This window comes from Bos indicus x Bos taurus, chromosome 8 (assembly GCF_003369695.1).
Source record: "Bos indicus x Bos taurus breed Angus x Brahman F1 hybrid chromosome 8, Bos_hybrid_MaternalHap_v2.0, whole genome shotgun sequence".
NCBI lineage: Eukaryota > Metazoa > Chordata > Mammalia > Artiodactyla > Bovidae > Bos > Bos indicus x Bos taurus.
The window spans coordinates 41,241,845-41,267,546 of record NC_040083.1 but is presented as its reverse complement, the minus strand read 5'-3'; the positions used below and the strand labels follow the sequence as shown (position 1 = coordinate 41,267,546).

The 25,702-nt window shown below is 40.5% G+C and overlaps 1 protein-coding gene across 1 annotated transcript in view; it reads right to left on the bottom strand.

Annotated features, from left to right (window-relative positions):
* The window catches only part of LOC113897433 (histone-arginine methyltransferase CARM1-like), a 264,464-nt gene that overhangs the window by 137,730 nt on the left and 101,032 nt on the right, over nt 1-25,702 (bottom strand). Inside the window, 1 exon segment of the mRNA XM_027550201.1 lies at nt 20,637-20,665. Within this exon segment, the coding sequence (XP_027406002.1) occupies nt 20,637-20,665 (29 nt within the window).

The window sequence follows — 25,702 nt, the reverse complement described above, 5'->3', positions numbered from 1 at the left end:
GGAAAATCCCATGGACGGAGGGCCTGGTGGGCTGTAGTCCATGGGGTCACTAAGAGTCGGACATGACTGAGCGACTTCACTTTCACTTTTCACTTTCATGCACTGGAGAAGGAAATGGCAACCCATTCCAGTGTTCTTGCCTGGAGAATCCCAGGGACGGTGGAGCCTCGTGGGCTGCCGTCTATGGGGTCGCAGAGAGTCAGACATGACTGAAGCGACTTAGCAGCAGCAGGAGATGGTGGAAGCCAGGGAAGCCTCGAATGCTATGGTCCATTGGGATGCAAAGAGTTGGACATGACTGAGCGACTGAACAAAAACATACAGTCAGAAGTCAGTCAGTCAGTTCAGTCGCTCAGTTATATCCCCGTAGCTTGCTCAAATTCACGTCCATCCAGTTGGTGATGTCATCCAACTATCTCATCCTCTGTCATCCCCTTTTCCTCTCACCTTCAATCTTCCCTAGCATCAGGGTCTTTTCAAATGAGTCAGCTCTTCGCATCAGGTGGCCAAAGTATTGGAGCTTCAGCTTCAGCAACAGTCCTTTCAATGAATATTCAGGACTGATTTCCTTTAGGATGGACTGGTTGGATCTCCTTGCAGTCCAAGGGACTCTCAGGAGTCTTCTCCAACACCATAGTTCAAAAGCATTAATTCTTTAGTGCTCAGCTTTCTTTATAGTCCAACTCTCACATCCATACAGTTCAGTTCAGTCACTCAGTTGTATCCAACTCTTTGTGACCCCGTGGACTGCATTACACCAGGCTTCCCTGTCCATCACCAATCCCTGGAACTTGCTCAAACTCATGTCCATCAAGTCAGTGATGTCATCCAACCATCCCATCCTGACTACTGGAAAAACCATAGCCTTGACTAGACAGACCTTTGTTGGCAAAATAATGTCTCTGCTTTTTAATATGCTGTCTAGGTTGGTCATAACTTATCTTCCAAGGAGCAAAAGTCTTTTAATTTCATGGCTGCAGTCACCATTTGCAGTGATTTTCGAGCCCCCCCAAAATAAAGTTTGTCACTATTTCCTGTTTCCCCATCTATCTTCATGAAGTGATGGGACCAGATGCCATGATCTTAGTTTTCTGAATGTTGAGTTTTAAGCCAACTTTTTCACTCTCCTCCTTCACTCTCATCAAGAGGGTCTTTAGTTCTTCTTCACTTTCTGCCATAGAGTGGTGTCATCTGCATATCTGAGGTTATTGGTATTACTCCTGGCCATCTTGATTCCAGCTTATGCTTCATCCAGTCTGGCATTTCAGATAATGTACTCTGTATATAAGTTAAATAAGCAGGGTCACAATATACAGCCTTGATGTACACATTTCCCAATTTTGATCCAGTTTGCTGTTCCATGTTCAATTCTAAGCATTGCTTCTTTACCTGCATACAGATTTCTCAGGAAGCAGGTCAGGTGGTCTGGTATTCCCTTCTCTTTAAGAATTTTCCACAGTTTGTTGTGATCCACACAGTCAAAGCCTTTAGCATATCAATGAAGCAGAAGCAGATGTTTTTCTGGAATTCTCTTGCTTTTTCTATGATCCAATGGATATTGGCAATTTGATCTCTGGTTCCTCTGCCTTTTCTAAATCCAGCTGAACATCTGAAATTTCTTAGTGAAGAGGATGCATGGCAAGTTGCAAAGTACCATTTGGGGTTGAAAGCAAGATTCTGATTATAAAGTAACAAGAAGAGTCTGCTTGTGTACCTCACCAATTGTCTCCAAAGGACAAAGTGAAAGAGAATCTCCAATGAAGTTCTGTGTAACAACCAGCATTCAGGCAATGCACATACAGCCTTCTAAAATCAATATAATTTGGATGTATCAAGTCTGTGTTTGCTATTTTTAAAAAGTCCAAGCTCACTACATTCCACACTATAATCGCAATCCTGTAATCCTGGCACAGGGACCATATGTGACAAACCAAAAATCAGGGTCTCTAGTTTGACAAGTTTGAGATGTGTTTATGGGATTTTAGGAAGTTAGAAGCCAATCCTCTACAAGTCCAGGAATCAGCATCATTCACTACTGTGAGTTCTGTCACAATGGTTGCCAGGAGAATGTTCTTTTCGTAAGTTACCCTTACTTTTATGGCTATTTAATGGTTAAATAAATAAGTGTAAATAAATCAATGTCAGGCTTACATCTTTCCATACACAGAAGAACATTACTTGGTACCTGATTTTCCTTACCTCACAATAATCTTTGATGTTCAGACTGTCTGCCCCCTTTTTTTACAAACCACCATATAGCCTGGCTCCCCCTCCCGCGTCCTTGGAACAGTTTTCTCCAAGTTACTGAGAAGATATCTCTGGGGCTTGGGGTCCTTAACATTCTCACCAAGTAAAATACCTCTCCACTTTAAGGTTGTGACTAAATTTTCTGTCGACACTGTGTTTCCACATGACGTATAAAGACAGAAAAAAAGAACCATCATATTTTAAAAAGGAAAAGAAATTTAATTGCTGATATCTCCCCTTCCCTCAGCCTCTAGAAGAAAGGACTCTTAGCCACTAGAGATACAGTCTTAGTCCGTCTGGGCTGCTATAATAGAGAACCACAGACAGGGGAACTTCTAAACAAGGGAAATTTGTGTCTCACAGTTGTGGAGGCTGGAAGTCTGAGATCAGGATGCCAGCATGGTTAGGTTCTGGTGAAGGTTCTCTTCTGAGCTGCTGAATACAGACCTCTATCTGTGTCCTCACCCGGCAGTAGAGGCACGGATCTCTCTGGGATCTCTTCTAAAGGACACTAACCTCATTCATAAGGGCTCCACTCTTTTGATCGAATCACTTCCTGCCTACACTTGAGACTGCTTTGCTTTCTCTGAAAACTCACACACACAGAGTATATCTATACAGGAAATTCCCTGAAATTCAGTTTGCATTTATCTAACTTTGGGAGCAAGACCAAAGAAGGTATGGATATTTTCTTATGAAAATATTATTAATATGTTCCTCTTCATTATAAAAAGAAGAAAAACAGTAATGACATTTAGGAGTTCAGATGGTGAATAGATTTTAATTTAAAATGCATCATAGACCAAAGATAATTTAGTTCTGCCAGTGGTAGCTACCTAGAACTTTTGGATTAATTAAACTTTCACTCTAAGTAAGCTAGAACAACCAGATCCAAATAGTTAAGTTCACACACCTCTGATGAGGGAATAAATAGGAGAAAATAAATCCTTGATTCTAAGGACGATGAAATCAGGAGAAGCAGAACTCAATGGAAGCAGATGGTAAGTTTTGTTCCTTTTTTTGAAAATAGGTATCTTTTACTTTCTTCCCAGTAAGAAGACCTTAATTTTGCATATTTGAGCTGATGAACCATAGAGAATTAAGATGGGCTATTTGCAAATTATTCAAGATAGGCCACAGGCAGCTCTGCAAGAAAGTCTGAAGTTGGACTTTTCTTTTAAAAAAAAAAATGTATACCATGGTTATCATATTGTCAGTTTGGGATTTTTCAGTATAATTCTGGGACATGTGTCCAGAACAGCTGAGGCAGCCAGACAGGTATTACCCGCTCCTGGCACAGAAAGATGCTAGCATCTTGTTAAACAAACTCTGTGTGGCAAGTACCACAGACAGTATCACTTGTAAACAGCAGCTTTTTAAGGAAAGCAAGAAAACAAAAATGGGTCCCTTCAATGTTTTTTTTTAGCAATAAAAGAACAAAAAAGAAATTGCTGTGTCTGAGTAGTCTTTACTGATCCATGAGTACACTACATGCTAAAGCTGAAAGTAATGGTTTGTCAAGAAAGAACCTAAGTCAAGCCTGAGAAAGTAGAATAATTAGAATCATGACTGAGGCATGAAACTGTCATGTCCTTGGTTAGTATTTATATGATAGAGAAAATGACATCCATGTATTGCGGTAAGAAATGATAAAACATGATGGTTTACAGCCAGAGTGGTTGCAATGGCAGTTCCACCAGGCCATCCTCTTCAAAAACAGTCAGGATAAATGTGTCCTTCGAAGGGAGTTCTCAACAGCTGGCCTTTCTTTACTCTCCTCTGGGAGTCATCCTGGATCTACAGAATTAATGTCATTCAAACAGATGATGCCTGCAGATCAAAAGTCTCCTTCATCCAAAAAAGAAAAATATTTTCCTTGCCAAAATATTTTCCAAAGGCAAAACTACCTGCTGATTTAAAGATTCCTTTACTTCTCCTACCAAAAGTCTCTCTCTCTAGTTTGGAGAACTGAAGAAGACATGATGGGTTATTACTGCCTCTTATTTTGGAATCCCCAGTGAGCACTGCCAAAGACAATGTTTGTCCCCCTAAAATCATACGTTGAAACCTAGTCTCCAGTGAGGGTAGTTAGAGGATGGAGCCTTTGGGAAGTGATTAGACATAAAGTAGATTCTTGGAGTGCCCACCATAGATAGCATTATGATAAGACACAGGTTTCTATTGCATACATGAGAAAACTAGAAAAATGGAGAGCTTCCCCAAACTTCAAGCCCGGGCTTTTGTCTCTTTAAAATAAATTTGTTAGGACTTCTCTGGTGTTCTAGTGGTTAAGACTCCTCCTTCCAATGCAAGGGGTGTGAATTCGATCCCCAGTTGGGGAACTAAGGTCCCATGTGCCATGGAGTGTGGCCAAAAATAAATAAATAAATAGTTGTTTAAGTTGCCTCTTAAAAAAATACATTAGCATTTCTTGCAAGCAATTGCCAATTAATTTCTCTTAAAGATACTTATAAGTTCTAAGAAATCAAATGTATTATTTGGTTTTGCTTTCCCCTCAAAGCTTTACAATTAGAAACTAAACATATAATTCATAATCCATATAACGCTCAACTAAAATTATTTTGTACAAATAAAACATTAGTATAAAGCACTGGGAAGGGCTATTTGGGAGTACTTGGTATAGTTGTCGTTATCTCTAAACATTTAGAATCTTACACAAAAACAACTGGATCACAAATTCCATCAAGTTTCAGAGGCAATCTACACACACATCTTAAAAACCAATTAAATATTTTCTGAGATGACCAGCAGTGACCTAAACACTAGTAAAATAGTGAGCTTCACCATTTACGAAAATAAAGATGGTTTGCTCATTTGTTTGAATGTTGAACCAGTTCCCTGATCCCTGTGGGATCTTAGCACACTTGTCCTGACACTCAACCCATCAGCAAGGAAAAACCAAGATCGAAGAACTGTGTGGTTTCCAATAAGCAGAAGGATGAGGAGTCAGCCTTGGACAGAGGGATAGGTGACTGAGCCAAAGTACAAACAAGATTCTAAGGAAAGGATATCAGTGAAAACTCTTGTTGGCAAGAGGTGGAAACTCAACCAAGTTGAAAGGAAATAGGAATTTTATGGCTCATGAAACTGAAAAATCCAGGATTAAAATTCAATTTTCAAGAACGATTGTATCCAGGAGTTTGAATGATTTTAAGACCCTCCCACTCTCGCTCTGGCTCTCATGCTCTCTCAGTGTTTCTCTATTTTAGTTTCCTGTTCAGCCGGGCTTCCCCTCCCACAGGACAAGATGATGGTCATCATCTCCAGAACACTGCCACCAGCTCAGCAAGCCCCGTCCTTCCAAAATGTTCCAACAAAAGCCCCAGGCTGAGTCTCACTGAACCAAGCTAAATTAAAGACCCATCTCTGGATCAATGGCTATGGTCAGGGATCAATGCCAACTGACCAGACTCAAGTCAGCCCTATTTAAACACAAAGAAAACTGGGCTTCTTTTATCAGAGGAAAATAGAGTAGATTAAACAGAGTTGATCACTGCCGAAAGAGAGGTAGAAGCATCATAGACTAAGTTGAAACTGACAAAATAGGAGTGAGAAAATACACGTACTCCAGGAGACAAACTGGAGGATGGAGAGCCACGAAAGCTAAACATTAAGTCTCTTGGCTTCAGAAATCTTTGAACTGGGGCTAGCTTAAACCCACCTTTTGCTCCCAGAGCAGGCTGCTATTGTGAAAGGCTACTACAAAGCAATTGATCTAACATTTCTGGACCTAGAACATGCTGAATCTCTGACACTGTGCCAGTTACCAGCTTCTTCTTCCTGTTCATACTCTTAAAGAGTAACTGGCCCTGCTCGGAGCTCCTGATATTCTGTTTGCACTGCTGGATCCCATACCTTATCCCATAGATTAGTTAGGAATGAGATGCTGATTAAAAGATCTTTCAGTCTGGACCAACAGACCCAGATACTAATAAACAGGATAGGTTCTGGGGCTCCAAATTGGGGGTGGGGGGGTGATCCTACATCCTGGCTTACCTGGGACATTTCAGTTTGTCTGCCCTCCTGCAGGGACTACTAGTTACATTTCCTCTCATACTCAGAGTCCTGGTTGGAATGATAAATTACTGAGTCACCTTAGTTACAAGATGATGCAGTCTTACAGGAGGGAGCCAGGCAGGGTCAAGTGCAAGAGGGACAGGAAGCTGAGAGAGATGATGATACAGAAAGATGCAGATGGGGGAACCATGCAGAACATACCTGTTTCCTCACGTAGTTCCAGTACACTGTGTTCCTCTGCCTTAAATGCCATGAAACATTTCCTTACAGCAACTCCTTTTTTGTCCTGAGCTACTCTGTGTAGGTAGCCTCCAGTAGGCTCTCCCCATGTTATGATAATGTTTTTTATTTGTTTTTTTTTTTTTCTGAGTCATTGTCAGTTGACTCAGGATTACTGAGAGTTTTTTGGTTTGGGTTTGGTTTGGTTTTACAAACAATTTTACATGTTTTCATGCTGTGCTCATTTCAAGGGTTGTCTTTTTTTTTTTTTTTTTAAATCTACACCATACTTTGCTTGACCCCAGAGGTGAATCAGCTGATTTACAGTTGGGCTCATTTCTACCATTATATTTTAACCTATTACAGTGAAGGCCCTCCCATATGTGCATTATTTAGGATCAAGACTGAATTCCACAAAGCCGCCTAGTCATTTGAAGGTCATCAGACTTGCAGAAAGACAAATGGTACCTCAGTTCACTAAGTGAGGCCAGAATATACCTTCTAGAGCTTTTAGCATACATTCACAGAGGGACTAATTTATTTATGTGGCAGCACAAGCCATGATTCAACTGGTTTTCATGGCTTCCTAAGGTCTCTGTGTGATTCCCAGCAAGCAAAGCAGCACAGGTGAGCACTGAACAGGTGGCAAGGAGGCACATTTCCAATTTGGTTAGATTTACACAGACTTTAAAATGATGTTTAACAACTTAAATGCACATTTTCAGATGCTTATGCCATACTCCCTACACTCCCCAAAACAGTTAACTTTGAGTAAGCATTAACGTAATGCAGCATAAAACTTAAAAACTTGAAATAGAAGCCTGCACTTTCAGTATATAATGTTCGGGGCACCTCACTTCGCCAAGAGAAAATTTAGCATAATAAGTAGACACAAAAATCTCTCTAGGCTTTCTCTTTATATATTATCTCTACACGAATGAGACAAAAATATCCACAAATTCAGCTGAGAAATTCTGTACCTGTTGTAAAGCAAAGACAAGACTTTGCATCTGGCAGACTTGAGATTTGAAGTTACATTAAGGGAAAAAAAAAAAAAAAAAACAGTTTCAGATGACAGGTAGCATCTTTGGTTTTGCAATACAATTTTTATGATCTGGCTCTCTTCCGACTCAAATATGGCTTTAACAACAATACTACACATCATACTTTCATGCAAAGATGGGCACAATAAAGGACAGAAATGGTATGGACCTAACAGAAGCAAAAGATATTAAGAAGAGGTGGCGAGAATACACAGAACTATACAAAAAAGATTTTCATGACCCAGATAACCATGATGGTGTGATCACTCACCTAGAGCCAGACATCCTGGAATGTGAAGTCAAGTGGGCCTTAGGAAGCATCACTATAAACAAAGCCAGTGGAGGTGATGAAATTCCAGTTGAGCTATTTCAAATCCTAAAAGATAATGCTGTGAAAGCGCCGCACTCAATATGCCAGCAAATTTGGAAAACTCAGCAGTGGCCGCAGGACTGGAAAAGGTCAGTTTTCATTCCAATTCTAAAGAAAGGCAATGCCAAAGAATGCTCAAACTACTGCACAATTGCACTCACCTCACATGACAACAAAGTAATGCTCAAAATTTTCCAAGCCAGGCTTCAAAAGTACATGAACCGTGAACCTCCAGATGTTCATGCTGGATTTAGAAAAGACAGAGGATCAGAGATCAAATTGCCAACATCCGTTGGATCATAGAAAAAGCAAGAAAGTTCAGAAAAACATCTACTTCTGCTTTATTGACTATGCCAAAGTCTTTGACTATGTGGATCACAACAAACTGGAAAATTCTTCAAGAGATGGGAATACCAGACCATCTGACCTGCCTCCTGAGAAATCTGTATGCAAGTCAAGAAGCAACAGTTAGAACTGGACATGGAACAACAGACTGGTTCCAAATCGGGAAAGGAGTGCATCAAGTATATTGTCACCCTGCTTATTTAACTTCTGTGCAGAGTACATCATGAGAAATGCTGGGCTGGATGAAGCATAAGCTGGAATCAAGATTGCCGGGAGAAATATCAATAACCTCAGATACACAGATGACACCACCCTTATGGCAGAAAGCGAAGAGGAACTAAACAGTCTCCTGATGAAAGTGAAAGAGAAGAGTGAAAATGTTGGGTTAAAACTCAACATTCAGAAAACGAAGATCATGGCATCCGGTCCCATCACTTCATGGCAAACAGATGGGGAAACAATGGAAATAGTGAGAGACTATTTTGGGCTCGAAAATCACTGCAGATGGTGACTGTATCCATGAAATTAAAAGACGCTTGCTCCTTGGAAGAAAAGTTATGACCAACCTAGACAGCATATTAAAAAGCAGAGACATTACTTTGCCAACAAAGGTCCGTCTAGTCAAAGCTATTGTTTTTCCAGTAGTCATGCATGGATGCAAGAGTTGGACTACAAAGAAAGCTGAGTGCCGAAGAATTGATGCTTTTGGAGAAGATTCTTGAGAGTCCCTTGGACAGCTAGGAGATCCAACCAGTCCATCCTAAAGAAGATCAGTCCTCAATATTCATTGGAAGGACTGATACTGAAACTCCAATCTTTTGGCCACCTGATGTGAAAAGCTGACTCATCTGAAAAGACCCTGATGCTGGCAACGATTGAAGGCAGGAAGAAAAGAGGACGACAGAGGATGAGATGGTTGGATGGCATCACCGATTTGATGGACATGAGTTTGAGTAAACTCCGGAAGTTGGTGATAGACAGGGAGGCCTGGCGTGCTGCAGTTCATGGGGTCACAAAGAGTCAGACACGACCGAGTGACTGAACTGAACTGACACAGCACACTTACAGGAAATTAATCTTGTCTTCATTTTTTAGAAAGCAAAATGCATCTACTATAGTTCTCTCAATGACATGAACCTATAATCGACTAAAAGCATGGATGTGAAGTTGTTTTCTTAGCCTAGTCTCTTCTTTTCCTCTTGTTTCCTCTTTCACATTTAGCCAGCTGGTCTACTGGGCACAAAACCACTGAGCAGAGGCTAAATCTAGCCTATAGACACTTTTAAACTTGGTCACCATATGTCTTAATAATCAGAAAAATCTCACAGAAAATATGAATTTCTGACTAAAATGGCACAGCATGAAATCCCTGGGTCTGACTTTCTCTAGGACAGCAGTCACATGAAGGAACTAGTTGCCACCACCATTAGAATGTATCTCCAGGTCACCACAGTTGCCACCATTCATTCATTCTTATTTGCAACCAGCTCCCTTTGTGAATTGCCATGACCTGCCTGGGCCCTGTAGGCTTTTGGGTCTGTGATTCCATATCCCCAGGGGTCGACTACAAACCTTAGTGGAGAGCAAGTCTGCAACTTAAAATATCAACTATTTCCCTTCAATTTTTAAGCACTGTGAAACCATAAAAACTAAGGAAAATGAAACACATTTTATCATGCTGTCTTTTCAATCAATTGTTAGTTGCATTTTAAGCTTACAGAAGAAGCTGTTGAGTTTCCTGACAGCGATTTTATTTGGCTATTTTGTACAGACACTCATCAGTGCAGGTTCAAACTCTAACTCTAGAGCTCTTAGATAAGCTCTGGTAAAATGATCACTATCATTCCCAAACAATTTCCATATGAAAGGGTACTACTGACTGACCCACAGGGTTATTTTAGCCGTGAAAATGACCTTCATTACACCATCCACTTCGCCCAACCTTCCCCTGTAATTAGAGATAATCTAGGAGACTCAGGAGAGTGACATCTACAGTGAAGAGCAACTCCACTCAGGAAGGATGCCCAGAGCATGCACTGCATTTGTCTTCATCCCCTAACAAACTGATCCCACCATCCACTTTGCTGACAAATCATTAGTGGATTTATTAATAGAAGAATGAATGCTTCCTGGGTGATATCTGTCTATACTTTCCTCATATAGAATGGTGGATGACACTGACCATTTTAATTTTCTGAAGTCAGGAAAATTAAATCCAGGGATATTGATTATCATTCAGTACTTTGATAACTACAACCAGCAGTTTGTTTTATATGTGGGGTTTACCTGAAACTTTAACTGCATCCTAGCTCTAGAATGAGCATTAAGTTTAGAGCCCTTAATACTCTATTCTGAAGACTGCTCCAAATCCTATTAGGAGCCCATTTGAAAAACTTTCTTCAGAGCAAAATGCCAAGGGAAACTTTGCCGGACATTCTGCCCACCTACCATTGATCGGCCCCTCATGGACACCAGGAATCTTGTAGGTCAACAGCATTGCCTCTTTTGCTAGGGTGCCAGGATGCTCAGAGCCAAAATCATGGGTTGACAGTAATATTTATGGGTCCTGTAATATGCAGGACCCATATTGTTTCAATTGTTTCAATTTCCTCTTAGCCTCAGTCCTTCTATATTTTCCCTGATTTTAAAATGTATCTACTTGTATTTTTTAATATAAATGTGTAAGGAAACAACTTATCAGTAGGAAAAAAAAATGAGAAATGGATGGATGATGGATAGAAAGATCTATTGTTTTCATCATTACTATATGAAGATGTAACAAAGACTGGTTGTTAAATCATTCTGCAATTTTCTGCCTCACTTTCCACACAATAACCCACCCCTGCTCTGAACAGAAAATGCAAGGACTGTGGAAGCAACAGCGTTGGTCCCATATGCTAAAAGCAGATGGGATCTGCACTGTCTTCACAGTAGCAGCTGCCCAGGAACCAAAGTGAAGAGGAGGGGGTTGGGAGAAAGAGCACAAGGGGAGAGAAACACAAAAGAGCAACCAGGAGTAGACAAGAGAGATACTTCCTGCTACCATTCTCAGCCACAGTTATAAAGCAAGAGCACATTTATGAACTGCTCCATTTGATAATGTTTGCACATTTATGATGTCACTTCATTCCAGTCCCACTGCCAGGAGGTATTCTGATCGCCACTATACACAGGAAGGAAAAGGAAGGACATAGTTTATTCTGATTAAAATTAGCAAGGCCAGCGTTCATTCCAATACCACTATCTGCATTCCAGAAATTCTAAAATATAGAATTTTAGAGGGGGAAATTCTAAAATATAGAAAATCCTTGAGGAGTGTGTTCTACATTGGAAGAAGCTGTCTATGTACTAAGTGAGAATGGCCGGGGAAAAAAAACAAAAACAAAAATTAAGATATAACATATCAATGTAACATAAGAAACAGGGAAATGATTTCAGCTGCAGCCAGAGTGATTGGCTAAACAGGGAAATGCTTTTGATTTCAAGTGTTACAAAATCACGATGGCAAACAATTCTCTGTGTGCAACTGCAGAATTTCCTTATTTGGAGATGTTGCTTTCAACACTAGCTATTTTTTATTCTAGGTTGGCAAAATTTTGCCAAAAATTTATTTAAAACACTATAGCTAATCTCTCATTGTCCTCATAAACCAGGTAACTATCAATACACAAGTATGAATATCAAGTGTAGAGTGATATCAGCAGCATAGCTGAATAAGATGGCCTTTGTTCCTGTCTCCCCCCGACCACAACCCCCAAAACAAGAACAATTTGGTGTCCATCCATGGACAAAAGTGCCTTTGTGGGAGCTATGGGGTCCAACACAATATACTAAGAAACCCAGAAGGAGTCCACCCATGTGTTGGGTAATAGGTGCACAGATCTTAGTTCTAGCTGTAGACTCTGAGTGGCCTATGGACTGGCTGCAGCCCCTCCAAGACATGGTTTGGGACGCTCTGGAAAAGACTGTCTTAGACAATCAACCATGGACAAGAGATCTTTTGTGGAAATCCAGGTTTCCAATAGTGCTAGCATACCACTGGAACAAAACAAAAATGTGAATTTGGACACGCTGGAGAGGGTAAGAGAACCAGTGTGATATCACTCAAACTACACTTCACCCAAGGCTAAAACATGTGAAAATATGCAACACACTGGTAAAGGTAAGTATATAGTTAAATTCAGAATACTGTCATACTGCAATATGATGTGTTACCCATTTAATTCCAGTACAAGGCTTAAAGGACAAGAGTTGTTAGAAATAGCTAAAATAATCTATTAATAAATACACTATATAAAAAGAGGTAATTGAGACAAGAAAAACAAAACAGGGTGGAGGTATATAAAAGGGCATGGTTTTTATGTTACTGAACTTGTTGTAGGTGTAAAATAGACTATAATATTTATAAAATGTTCTGTGTAAGCCTCCTATTAACCAAAAAGCAAAAGCCTACAATAGATTCACAAAAGATAAAAGGAATCAAAGTATACCACTACTGAGCATTATCTATTCACAAATGAAGGCACCAAGAGAGGAAAAAAGTAACAAGAGAATCACAGAACAAGAAAATAATAATATCGTATTATTTTAAGTCAAGTCCTTACCTATCAATAACTATCAACGGTAACTCTAAATGTAATGGATTAAATTCTCCAATCAAAAGGCACAGAGTAGCTGGATGGATTAAAAAAAAAAAAACAAGACTCAACTATATGCTGCTGACAAGAGACTCAATTCAGTTTTAAGGACTCACAAATGCTCCAAATGAAGGGATAGAAAAAGATACTCCATGCAAATGAAAACCAAAAGAGAGCAGTAGTAGCTGTAGAGTAGACCCTTGAAAACTCCAGGGCTTAGTGCTGCCAAACTCACCCCCATGCAGTTGAAAATCTGCATATAAATACAATCAGCCCTCCACATCCATGGTTCCACATTCAAGGATTCAATCACTCAAGTGATCATGTAGTAACACACTATGTAGTTACCGAAAAAAAAATGTATATAAGTAGACTTATGCAATTCGAGCCTGTATCATTTAAGGGTCACCTGTACTTGTATCAGAAAAAAATAGACTTTAAGCCAAAAACTATAAAACCAGAAGACCATTATATAATGATATAAGGGTCAATAAATCAAGAAGATTAACAATCCTAAGTATATATTTACCCAACACTGGAGTCACAAGTCAGATAAGAATACTAATCAGATAAAATAAGTTCAGGAGTGTTTCCTCTTCTTCAATATTTTAGATAAGTATGAGAAAGATCAGCATTAATTCTTTAAATATTTGATCGAATTCATCTGGAAAGCTATTGGACCCTGGGCTTTTCTATGTTGGGAAGTTGTTTTTGTTTTTTTACTGATTCAGTCTCCTTATTCATTATTGACCTGCTCAGATTTTCTAATTCTTCATGGTTCAGCTTGGTGGTTTTTATGTTTCTAGAAATATATCCATTTTCTTCTAGGCTATCCAGTTTGTTGACATGTAATTATTAATTATAGTCTGTTTGATTATTTAGTCTCTTTGACCTTTTGTATTTCTGTGGTCTAGTTGTAATGTCTCCTCTTCCACTTCTGAAATAATTGAGTCTTCATTTTGATATTTGGCAAAACTAATACAACTATGTAAAATTTAAAAATAAAAAAATAAAAAAAAAAGAATACTAAATACAAAAGAAGAGAAAACTATAGGCAATTATCCTTGATGAACATAAATGTAAAAATTCTCAACACAGTGTTACCAAACATAATTTAACAGTACACTAAAAGGATTTATCTCTTTTAGTTAAAAGGAATGTACCCCCAAATAAGAAAGATAAGGGGACACATAAAATTATACTTAATGGTAAAAGGCTGAATGCTTTTCCTCTAAGATCAGGAATAAGATGGAAGGTGCCCACTCTTACCGATTCAGTTCAACATAGTATTATAATTATATTATATTATATTCAGCATAGTCCCAGCTAGAACAATTAGGAGATAAAGAAAGTAAGGAAAGAAGAAGTGAAGAGAGAAAGAAAAGGTCCATAAATCATAAAAGAAGATCTGTCTTTGTGTTCAGATAATTTGATCTTATACAGAAAAAATCCTAGACTCCATCAAAACACTGTTGGAACTAATCAACAATTTCAGTAAAGTTGCAGGATACAAAATCAACATACAGAAATCAGAATCATTTCCATACAAAAACAATGAAATACCTGAAAAAGAAAAAAACCAAACTCACTTACAAGAGCATTAGAAGCGATAAAATACTTTGGAACACATTTAACCAAAGAGGTGAAAAGCTGAAACTGTAAGACATTGATGAAAGAAATTGAAGATGACACAAGTAATGGAAACATATATATGTTCATCATTCAGAAGAATTAATATTATTAAAACGTCAATCCTACAGATTCCAATTCAGTGCAATTTCTATCAAAATTCCAATTGCATTTTTCATGGAAATAAGAACAATCCTAAAATTTGTAATGGCGCTATATAAGACCCTGATTAGCCAAAGCAATGCTGAGAATGAGGAACAAAGCTGGAAATGTCACACTCCCTGATTTCAAATGTAGTGAAAAGTTATATTAACCAAAACAATGTAGTACTGACATAAAAATACACAGATTAATGAAATAGAACTGAGAGCCCCAAAATAAACCCTCACATACATGGTAAACTAATATTTGACAGGGGAGCCAAGAATAATCAATGAATAAATGATAATCTATTTAAAAAACGGTGTTGGGAAAACCAGATAACCACATACAGAAAAATGTGATTGAACCCTTTCTTATACCATTTACAAAAATTAACTCAATATGGATTACAGACTTAAACATAAGACCTGAAACCATAAAACTACAAGAAGAAAACAAGAAAAAACTTCTTGATATTGATCTTGGTAATGATTTATTGGATATGACAGCAAAAACAAAAATAAACAAGTGGGACAACATCAAAAGGCTTCTTCACAAAAAAGAAACAATCAACAAATGAAAAGAAAATCTATATAATGGGAGAAAATACTTGCAAATAATCTATCTGATAAAGGGTTAAAAATATATAAGGAACTCATAAAATTCAACAGCAAAAAAAACAAACGACCTCATTAAAAAATGAGCAGAGGGCCTGAATAGATATTTTTCCAAAGAAGATACCAAGGTGGCCAACAGATACATGAGAAGATTGTCAATATCCTAATCATCAGGGAAACACAAAACCTCCATCACCTTACACCTGTCAGGATGGCTGTCGTGAAAAAGACAAGCAGTTGCAAGCACTGGTGAGGATGTGGAGAAAAGGGAGCCTTTGTGCACTGCTGATGGGAATATAAACTGGTAGGGCCATTATGGAAGACAGTATGGAAGTTCCTCAAAAAATTAAAAACAGGACTACACATACAATCCAATAATCCTACTTCTGGGTATATATCCAAAGGAAATGAAATTACTACCTCAAAAAGTTATCTTCACGCCCGTGTTCACTGAAACATTATTCATAATAGCCAAGGTATGGAAACAACCTTAGTGGTAGATGAATACATAAAAGTGATGAATGGACAAAAAAGATGTGGCATATACATTCAATGGACTATCATTCAGCCGTGAGAAAGAAGGAAATCCTGCCATTTATGACAACATGGACATACTGTGAGGGTTTTATGGTAAGCAAAACAAGTAAAACAGAGAGACAGATACTGTGTATCACTTACATGTGGACTCTGTAAAAGGTGAATGCATAGAAACAGCAGAATGGTGTTTCTCAGGGGTTTGAAGTCAGAGAAGTGTTGTTAAAAGATACAAACTCCAGCTGTTAGATAAATAAGTGCCAGAGATCTAACGTATAGTATGGTGATTACAGTTAACAATATGGTATTAAAGACTTGAAATTACCAAGAGAGTAAACCTTAACTGTTCTCGTCACAAAAAGCAAATGGTAATTATTTGAGGGGATGCAGGTGTTGACTGACCCTACTGAGGTAATCGTTTCACAATATATAAGTGTATCAAATCAACACACTGCATACCTTAAATGTATACAGCGTTATATATAAACCATACCTTGATAAAGCTAGAAAAAATCTAATTTATAAAATATTACACTTCAAAATTGTTTCCTGTCTTGTCTACACACAGGTACACACATACATACACTCCCTCTCTCACAGGATGCGAATTAACCCTAAGAGGTCGAGTATAGAATACTCTATAGTGCAAATGCCAAGAGCTCAGACTCAAAGTAGCCTGCCTGGTGTACAGATCTGGCTCTACCATTTGCTACTGTGTGACCTCAGACAGGTTACATAAAGGCATCTTTTGTAAGATGAGAATAGGTAATAACACTTTTCCCCGAGCGTGCTTGCTGAGTATAAATATATACACATATATATTTGCATTTACTTACAAATGTATCTATACTTATATGCATATTTACATGTCATATAATAAGCACTCAGTGCTTGCTCCGGCTGGAGATCATTTTATTTTGCTAAAGGAAAATGAGCAGACATAGCTGTGAATTTTATCTGAGTGAGCCCTAGGCCTCCTCTCCACTGGGGATTTGTTTCTTTCGCAATTACTCAAGGGTAGGACGGCCCTTTCTGAGTTTTTTCTTTGAAGGCCTAGTATTGAAATTCATTCCAGTACTATGGAAGGAAGCCAAGAAAGTCAGCTTTTCTTGGAAGGCTGCAAGCCTTAGAACAACTTGAGCCAAGGGGGCCAGAATGCTGGCAGTGAGTCAACTCCTTATTAAAAAGCACTTATTGATCACCTGCTGAGTGCTGGGTGCTGAGTGCTGAGGAGCAGGGGCTATGGAGGGGGTACAAACAAAATTAGAAATGAGGTTTCCACCCTTCAGGAAGATGTAACTAGACAGATACATATACATACACACACACACACAAACTATTACAAAACAAAGCATTATTACACACAAAATGTGGGATAATTTTTATTAAAAAATCCAGGGAAACCAAGCGCTGTGTATTCATCTCATCAGGGAAGGGTGCTCAGAGGAGGTGGATGGTGAGCTGAAGGATTCAGGAAGAATTTGGAAAGGCAGAGCAGGAGGAGAAGCGTCGTGGCCTGGAAACAGAGCTCCCAGCAGGTAGATTTCTGAGTACCTGTGAAGTGGGGGGAGAAGGCGATGGCATCCTACTCCAGGACTCTTGCCTGGAAAATCCCATGGATGGAAGAGCCTGGTAGGCTGCAATACATGGGGTTGCAAAGAGTTGGACACGACTAAGCGACTTCACTTTCACTTTTCACTTTCATGCTTTGGAGAAGGAAATGGCAACCCACTCCAGTGTTCTTGCCTGGAGAATCCCAGGGATGGTGGAGCCTGGTGGGCTGCTTTCTATGGGGTCGCACAGAGTCAGACACGACTGAAGGGACTTAGCAGCAGCAGCAGTGCAAGTGGGGAAGCAGCCTAATTTTCCAGTGTGGACGGGCCAACATACAGACTTACAGAGAAAATTAAAGCTGGACATAAAGGCCACTTGGTGCTGCAATGTACAGTATAAGGTTAGATTTGTCATCTCACAAAACAGATAGCCTGTGTGGATCTTTGAGGAGGGTCGGATAACCATTTCAGCAGTTTTCTTTGCCTTGAGCTTTGGTGTTACCACAGATGTCACAGTTAACTTTTTGATCAGTTCCCTCAAAACTCATTAGATTGCATCCTGTATGAGGGGAAAAAGTCTATTTCTGGCCCGTTCACCATTGTCCAGGACGGGGGTTGCACTGTGTAGGAGGGACAAGAAAAATCTCCAGTTTGATAATTAAGTAAGTTAATATACGTAAAGTACTCAGAAGAATGTCAAACACAAAAGAAGCTCTACAAAAGTACTGCTATTCTCCCTCTTCCTCCTTCTTCACGAATAAGGCAGAAGATAAGTGGGTTGTGCACGGCACAACATCCCCACATAGACCACGAAGAGAAGTTTGTTGTCTGAAACTGTTTTACACAACAGCCCTGCACAGGCAAGATTTCCATGATATACTGAACTTGGAAACTCCTCTCACGCTTTCAAATTCTAGAATAACCTCAAAACCCCTTCCCAGCATCACAGTAGATGGTAGATCAAAGAGTGGACAGAGTAGAAAGAAACTGTAACAGTGCAAAAATGAAAGAAGGCATTCTGGTAACTGGCAGCTGCAGCAGGCATCCTTTAAGTGTATTGGAAGAAAAGGACCCTCCTAAAGGTTTTGCAAAAAGGAAGAATAGGAAGATCACTACTTTAAAGGCTTGAACTTGAGTACTGCAGTCGAAGATAGAGAAAACTTTGCAATCGGTATAAAACATCTGACAAAGGGTATAAAACATCTGACTCAGGAGTGTGTGAGGTCAAGTTAGGATGAACAGCCCAGGATATGAGTAACATGGGACATAAAAGGATTTGTGGGTGATATAAGGAAAACTTCAGGAAACAAACTGTAAAGGCTCAGGACTGTTGCTAAGGGATTCACCAATTCTTTCTGGAAGTAAGATCAGCTGTTAGCATGTGAATATCGCTAGGTATTATTATACTCAAAGAAGTATGTCTGTGATTCATTTGTTGTATAAAAAGAAACAATTTAGAAAGCTGCATGCTATTAAAACCATATGGAGGTTCTAGTCATTCACAAGTCACTTTGTTATCCTTTGTCTTTAAGGGCTGAGTTAAAGAAATTCTCTAACAAGGCTAGGATTATAGGTAGGTGGCCCTCAGGTGACAAGCCCAGATAGCATTCCAGTTGGTGGCCACATTGAGCAGAAGAAGAAACTTTACAGAGAAGTAAGGGTAAGACTGATTTTCAAGTGGAAATTAAAATAAAGCTCTGGGCTTCCCTGGTGGCTCAGTGGTAAAGAATCCTCCTGCCAATGCAGGAGACATGGGTTGGATACCTGGGACAGGAAGATCCCCTGGAGAAGGAAATGGCAACTCAATCCAGTATTCTTGCCTGGAAGACACCATGGACAGAAAGCCTGATGGGTTACAGTCCATGGGATTGCAAAAGAATCGGACACAATTTAGGGACTAAACAACAACCCCAAAGGTCAATAACCATACATATCATTTTGCTTGTAAAGTGGCATACCAGCACACTGTGTATTAATACATCAGAATGACTTCAATGTAATGTAAACTTACCAATGACAACGTGCTAACTTGCCCCAAACTCAACTGGACTACACGAGGAAGAGTGGAAAGTGGAAGCTCTACCTCTGTGGCTGCCGAGGGACAGTGAGCAGAGGGAATGGCAGGGAGGCTGGCAAGGGTGACGGGGAAGCCGGGAAGCCGGGCTTCGGTGCGACAGCGCCACCGTGGGTGGCTGGGGATTAACAGAGGCACAGGGACCGGCCTCGCCAGGGCACTCCCAGATGGGTCTGTGTTCTCTCTGAAAGAACACCCCACATGTTCCAAAGCCCGAGAAGCAGCACTGCGAACATCAAGATGACAGACTGTCCCTGCTGTGCACCTCTGATAGCTATGATCACTCTGCCATGTGTGTGACAGCTACTGGGGCATACGGCCACCTTCCTGCTAGACTCCCAGCTCCCAGAGAGTGCGGCTGTGCCTGCTTCATTTCGGATCTCCCAGGGTGACTAGTCAGCACTGGGCCTGCGGTGGATGCTGACAGTGTGCTGGGCCATGGCCATGAGATCCTTCGTCTCATTTAATTCACCAGCAGTCCTCTGCAGTATGCACTGTAGTCATTCCTATTTCACAATGAGGAAACCAAACCTCAGGAGGATGAAGCGACTGCTGTTAAGTTACATGGCTGATTGGTGAAAATACCAGGATTTGCACCAAAAGAAATCATGTGTTTTAACTACCACATTACCGTTCCTCTAGATTGCTGCTGCTGCTAAGTCGCTTCAGTCGTGTCCGACTCTGTGCAACCCCATAGACGGCAGCCCACCAGGCTCCCCCGTCCCTGGGATTCTCCAGGCAAGAACACTGGAGTGGGTTGCCATTTCCTTCTCCAATGCATGAAAGTGAAAAGTCAAAGTGAAGTCGCTTAGTCGTGGGCAGGCAAACTACTACCCACGGGCCAAACCCAGCCTCCGGTCTGTTTCTGTACTGGCCACAAGCTGAGAACAGTTTTTACATTTTCACATAGTTTTTTTTTTTTTTTTTTTAATCAAAGCAATAATAATATTTTGTGACAAATGAAAATTACATGAGATTCAAATTTCAGTATTCCATAAAAGATGTTTAACTGGAGTATGCCATCTTCATTCTTCTACATATTGTCCAAGGCTGCTTCCATGCTACAAGGGCAGAGTTGAGTGGTTTTGACAAAGGCCAAATCATCCATGAAACCAAAATATTTAGCAGCTGGCCCTTCACAGAAAAAAAGTTTACCCAGTTCCTTCCTAGATACAGTCAAGCAGTAGGCATGCTCCTCTGCTCGGCTGTGCAGGAACACTGGCACACAGGGTCAGAGAAGTCATGGAGCCATGAGCATCAGGTCAGCTCAGAGGCACTGTCTGAAGGCCATGGCTACAACCTGGCCACACCTGGAACTCAGAGGCACAAAGCACTTGGCTCAGGACCATTTACTGGCAGAGGAGACGTTGCTGATGGTATTTCCTAAGGTCAGTGAGGATGCTCAATAAACCACTGATTGCAAGTAAAAAGGATCTTGCAGATGACTGAGCCATGCAGACGATATGAAAATGACATTAGCCTTGAGTCAGCAACCTCCTCTCCTGCTGAGCTCTCTGCTGAGATGCCAACAAGTCGCAGAACTGACAGATTTGAGTACCACCATCCTGCGCTAGGGATGCTAATTGAGCAGTGACATAGCCAGGGGGCAGACAGCAGGATGGGAGAAAGACAAGCCAGATGCCCCTGCAATCCTGTACCTGCAGGATGAGAAGGGCCCAGATGACCCATCTCTCTGCACAGCCAGGAGAACACAATGCAAGCAGCCACAGAGAGCCCCAGAGGCAAGAAACCAGCTCTGGGCAGGAGGGAGGGGGCTCAGGAGAAAGGGAGAGATGGTCATTACTTGGCTTTATGTTTTATTGGCCTCCTGCCATATGGTCAAGGCAAAGGATACCCATGCTCAGGAAGGGGCTGGGACAAAGCGGTCAACACACCAGGTCTTACCAGATGCCCCACGCAGGACATAACATCATTAACTGTGACCTGGTACTCTAAGGTCAGTCTTCTGCATGGCAGTTCTCCTGAAAATGTGCAGTAATGGAGGAGTGGGGGAATTAACAGAAATCACATCTTTGGCAAACAAGACGGTACAATAAATAAAACACAGGCTTTGGGGCCAGAATTCCCAGGCTTCAGTTTTGTCTCTGACACTAGTACTCCTTGCATAGTCCTTATCAGATCACTTAAGTTTTCATTTCAGATTTCTGGTAAACTCCTCTGCAAAATGAACTAACAGAGTTAATCAATGGGTTATGTATCCTATGTAAGTCCAGACTAGGCTTGTCTGCATATAATAAAAATTCAAATAAAAGTGACCTAAATGACAGAGTGATTTACTTTTCTCTCAGACAAAAGAAGTCCAGAATTAGGCAAGGTAAGACTGGCTCAGCAGTTACACAGTCAAACAAACACAGGTACCATGTAATGCTCCTCTGATGTTCTTAGAACCTACTTTCCATCCTCAGGGTGCCTCATACTCAAAAATGACTGCTGCAGCTCCAGCAAGCACATTTACACTCCAGGTAGCAAGAAGCTGAATGGGGCAATGGATAAATGATGTACTTCCTCTCTGAATCAGCTCATGTTAAGGAGATTTCCTAGAAACCCTATTCAATCAACTGCCATCTTTATTTGCAAGGCTGGCTGGGAGGTGTAGATTTTTATTATAGTCATTATTACCCCTAGAAAGACAGAACTTCATAATGTGGAAGGAGGAGACAATAGAAGAGAGGCAATAAGCAGTCTTAGCCACAAATGCTCACCTCAAGGGCTGATACTGTTTCCAAATGACAAGTTCCCAACATGTATGAAAGGCCATTATAAAGTTGCAGAGGCATACAAAATAAAGCCCACAGCCCTTGGTTTCCCATACGAGGCCCTTTATGACTTGGCCCTGATCCCCCTGCCAAGTCACACCTCCTACCCCTCTTCCCACCTTGCAGTTTCTGTTCATCAAAGCAAACTGCCAGAAGTTCCTTGCATGGTCTGCCTCCATGCCTTAAATCTCTTTCTCTTTGCCCAGCCCAGGTACCATCTTCCAGAAACCCCCTGGAGCGCCAGGGTGAGGTAAGTGTTCATTTGCTGTCCTCCCACAGTGCCCCATGGACATTCTATCACACCATCCCCCTCATCACTCTGAAATATGACGGTATGACTAAGGCCAATGAGAGGCTAAGATGACAGCAGTCAAGGGCAAGGGTCTAGCAGGACCAAAACGTGCTCATTTTGAGGCCTTGAGAAAGACTGGGACGAACCAAGGTAGTCCCTTGTGAGCAGTGGCCAGTGCACAGCCCCCACAGACCCAGGTTCAAACCCTGGTACTGCTATTAACCAGAGCATGACCTTGACAAGGATGTGTACTCTGAGCCTCCCTGTCTTCACCTATATGATGACAGCACTGACCTCCACATGGCAAGGAGAAATAAGGAGAGTCTGCTGGCACAGTCCCTGAAGCAGAAAGACGATCCATAAATGTTAGCTTTTTTTTATTAGTTTTTATGGGCCCATCGTGAAGGAAAAGCAATTTTTTAAAAGCTGCCTGAAGCCAACCCATATTAAGTCATTTCCCAGCTGAATATTAAAACAGTCTTTAATCTGAGATGACAAAAATAATTTGAGCTGGCAGATGGCAGGGTGCTGTCACCCACTTTGCTGCTTGGAACTGAATGGATCGTACATAAATACCACCAAACCCTTGCCTTGTTTGGAAAAGCACTTGACTTGAAGGGCTGCTGCATGTTTGGTGGTGCTGAAGGGGCCCCGAACGTGGGAGCAATGGCACAGCCATGCAGGCAGGTGGAGAGGCTGGGCTTGGCTGGGCCACCCAGGCAGGTGGGTTATGTTGCTAACTCACCACCGCCACAATCTCAGGGGCTGAGCACCACCACATTTGCTTCTCATTTATGCTACATGCACAGTTCAGTGCAGGGCCGTGACTTCATGTTATTCTCACCAAAGGACCCAGGCAAGAAGTGCCCAGGATTGTGGCTGCATGGAAGCAGGAACGTGGCAATGCTCACACTGGCTCCTGAAACACTCCGGCAGAAATGACACATCTCTCTTGCTCACATATATTGGCCAAAGCGAGTCACATGTCTGCGTCTGACTTCGGGGGAGTAGGGAAATGGAATCGGATTGTATGGCTGGGAAGAAGGAATGAAAAGTAATACCCATGTAGAGTTCTGATTTCCACTGTCTGGTAGATGGTCATGTGATGGCAGAGATATGATGCCATCCAGTGCCCTGAAAGTCTGGGATTCCTACACAACTGCCCTCAATTTTGTTATGAACAGAAAGCAACAAAATTCAAACTGAAATGATGTACTATTTTTAAGAACAACTGAATCAGCAAATTTACAGCATGCAATTTTGTTAAGGTTTCAGTGAAAGGATACACCCAGACACTCCTGGAGTCAGCATAAATCAGAACGTGTGTTGTGGAAAGCAGTCTGACAGTACGTATTAGAGCAAGAAGTGAAAGCTTACATCCTTTGGCACCTTTGTTCAATTTCTGAGGACTGATCCGAATGAAACTATCCAAAAGCTATAGGTTCAAAGACATTCATTTACTTGTAATATAATGAATTTTGCTTTTACCAATTATAATTGCAAAAATATTTATAATTTAAAAAGTAGAAACAAAACATCCTATTACAGATTCTGGGTTAAGTAAGCTAGAGAAACTCTTTGAGGAATATAATTTATGTATTTTCAATGATGTTTATAAAGTCCAACAAATAGAGAAATATGCTTACGATGGAGTAGTACATGAAAATAGTAGGATGCAAAATAATATGCAAATAATCATCACAACCAAATGCTAACAGTAGATACATTAACATTTTCATACCATATACCATGACTCCATAGGAAACACTAAAAATAGCCTAAGATGAAATGAATCAAATTGCTTTCAGGGCATCACTATCTTATCTGGGAACCATAGAAAGTCTTCTCTTACAAAGAGAAGGTGGGAAGGTTGGGGGAGGCACTTGCCTGGTAAAAAGTCGCTCAACAAATGAAAATCAATGAAAGGGAATATTATATCCCTATCATCCAGCATAGTGCTTGAATGATTGAGGGTTTTAAACATTAAGTATTTTTCCACTGAAAAACATATAAATTGATGACAAATAATCCTTCCCATTAAATTTTTTTTAATTTAACAGTGTATCTATAAGTTTTTCTCCAAAGTATGCCTAGGGTTTTGTTTTTAGACAGCTATATCACATTTCAAATCACCAATAGTCAGATGACAGACATTTTGGTTGTTTTGAGCTATTTAAAAAATGAGTTAATTTCAATATTTTCTTAAATTTCATTTCTGCCATTTATGAGTATATTTGTAGATTAAATTCCTAGAAGTAAGATCAAAAGAGGCATCCATTTTAATTATGAAATATATTGCCAAATTGTGCTCTCTATCTTCTCAGGTGGCGCTAGTGGTAAAGAATCCACCTGCCAATGCAGGAGATGTAAGAGATGTAAGTTCAATCCCTCGGTCAGGAAGATCCCCCGGAGAAGGAAATGGCAACCTACTGCAGTACTCTTGCCTGGAGAATCCCAGGGACAGAGCAGCCTGGAGGGCTACAGTTCAAAGAATCGGGCAAGACTGACGTGACTTAGCGCAGACACATACCCTCTACTAGACTATCATAATTTACACTCTTCAGGAATCTGTGACAATGCCTATTTCCCCACATCACTACCAACATAGTGCAGCTAACACTTTTTTACAATATTTATTTGGCTGCATCAGATCTTATGGGATCCAGTTCCTTGACCAGGGATCAAACCTGGGCCCCCTGCACTAGGAGAGCAGAGACGGAGCCACTGGGCCACTAGGGAAGTTCCAACTTTGTTTTTAATGAATAAATAAATTCAAATATTTACATATTCTCTTTTGTGTTAGCCATTTTATGACATAAGTTTCTTTAATAACTCTCAAGAGTGCTAAAGCATTTAAAGGCACTTTAAAGAAGAATGGGGAGATGGGACTGGGGAAGACTGATAAAAACAATATTGCTGAGCCCAGATTGTCCTGTATTATTCATAAATAACCTTCTGTTTTTCCAGTAACTATGCAATAAAGCCCAAACTACAAAGGGTCTCAAGTTCTATTTTTCAGCCACCTCAGCTTCCTGCCATTGCTACTCTAATCTGAAGAGGGCATTTGAATGCAGCTTGAAAGCTCATGATCAATAATCATACCTCAGATGACCAGCAGGAAGATAAACGTATAGGTAAATGAGATGTTTCCTGAAAAATGTCTATATCTCTTGATGCTCCAAATCA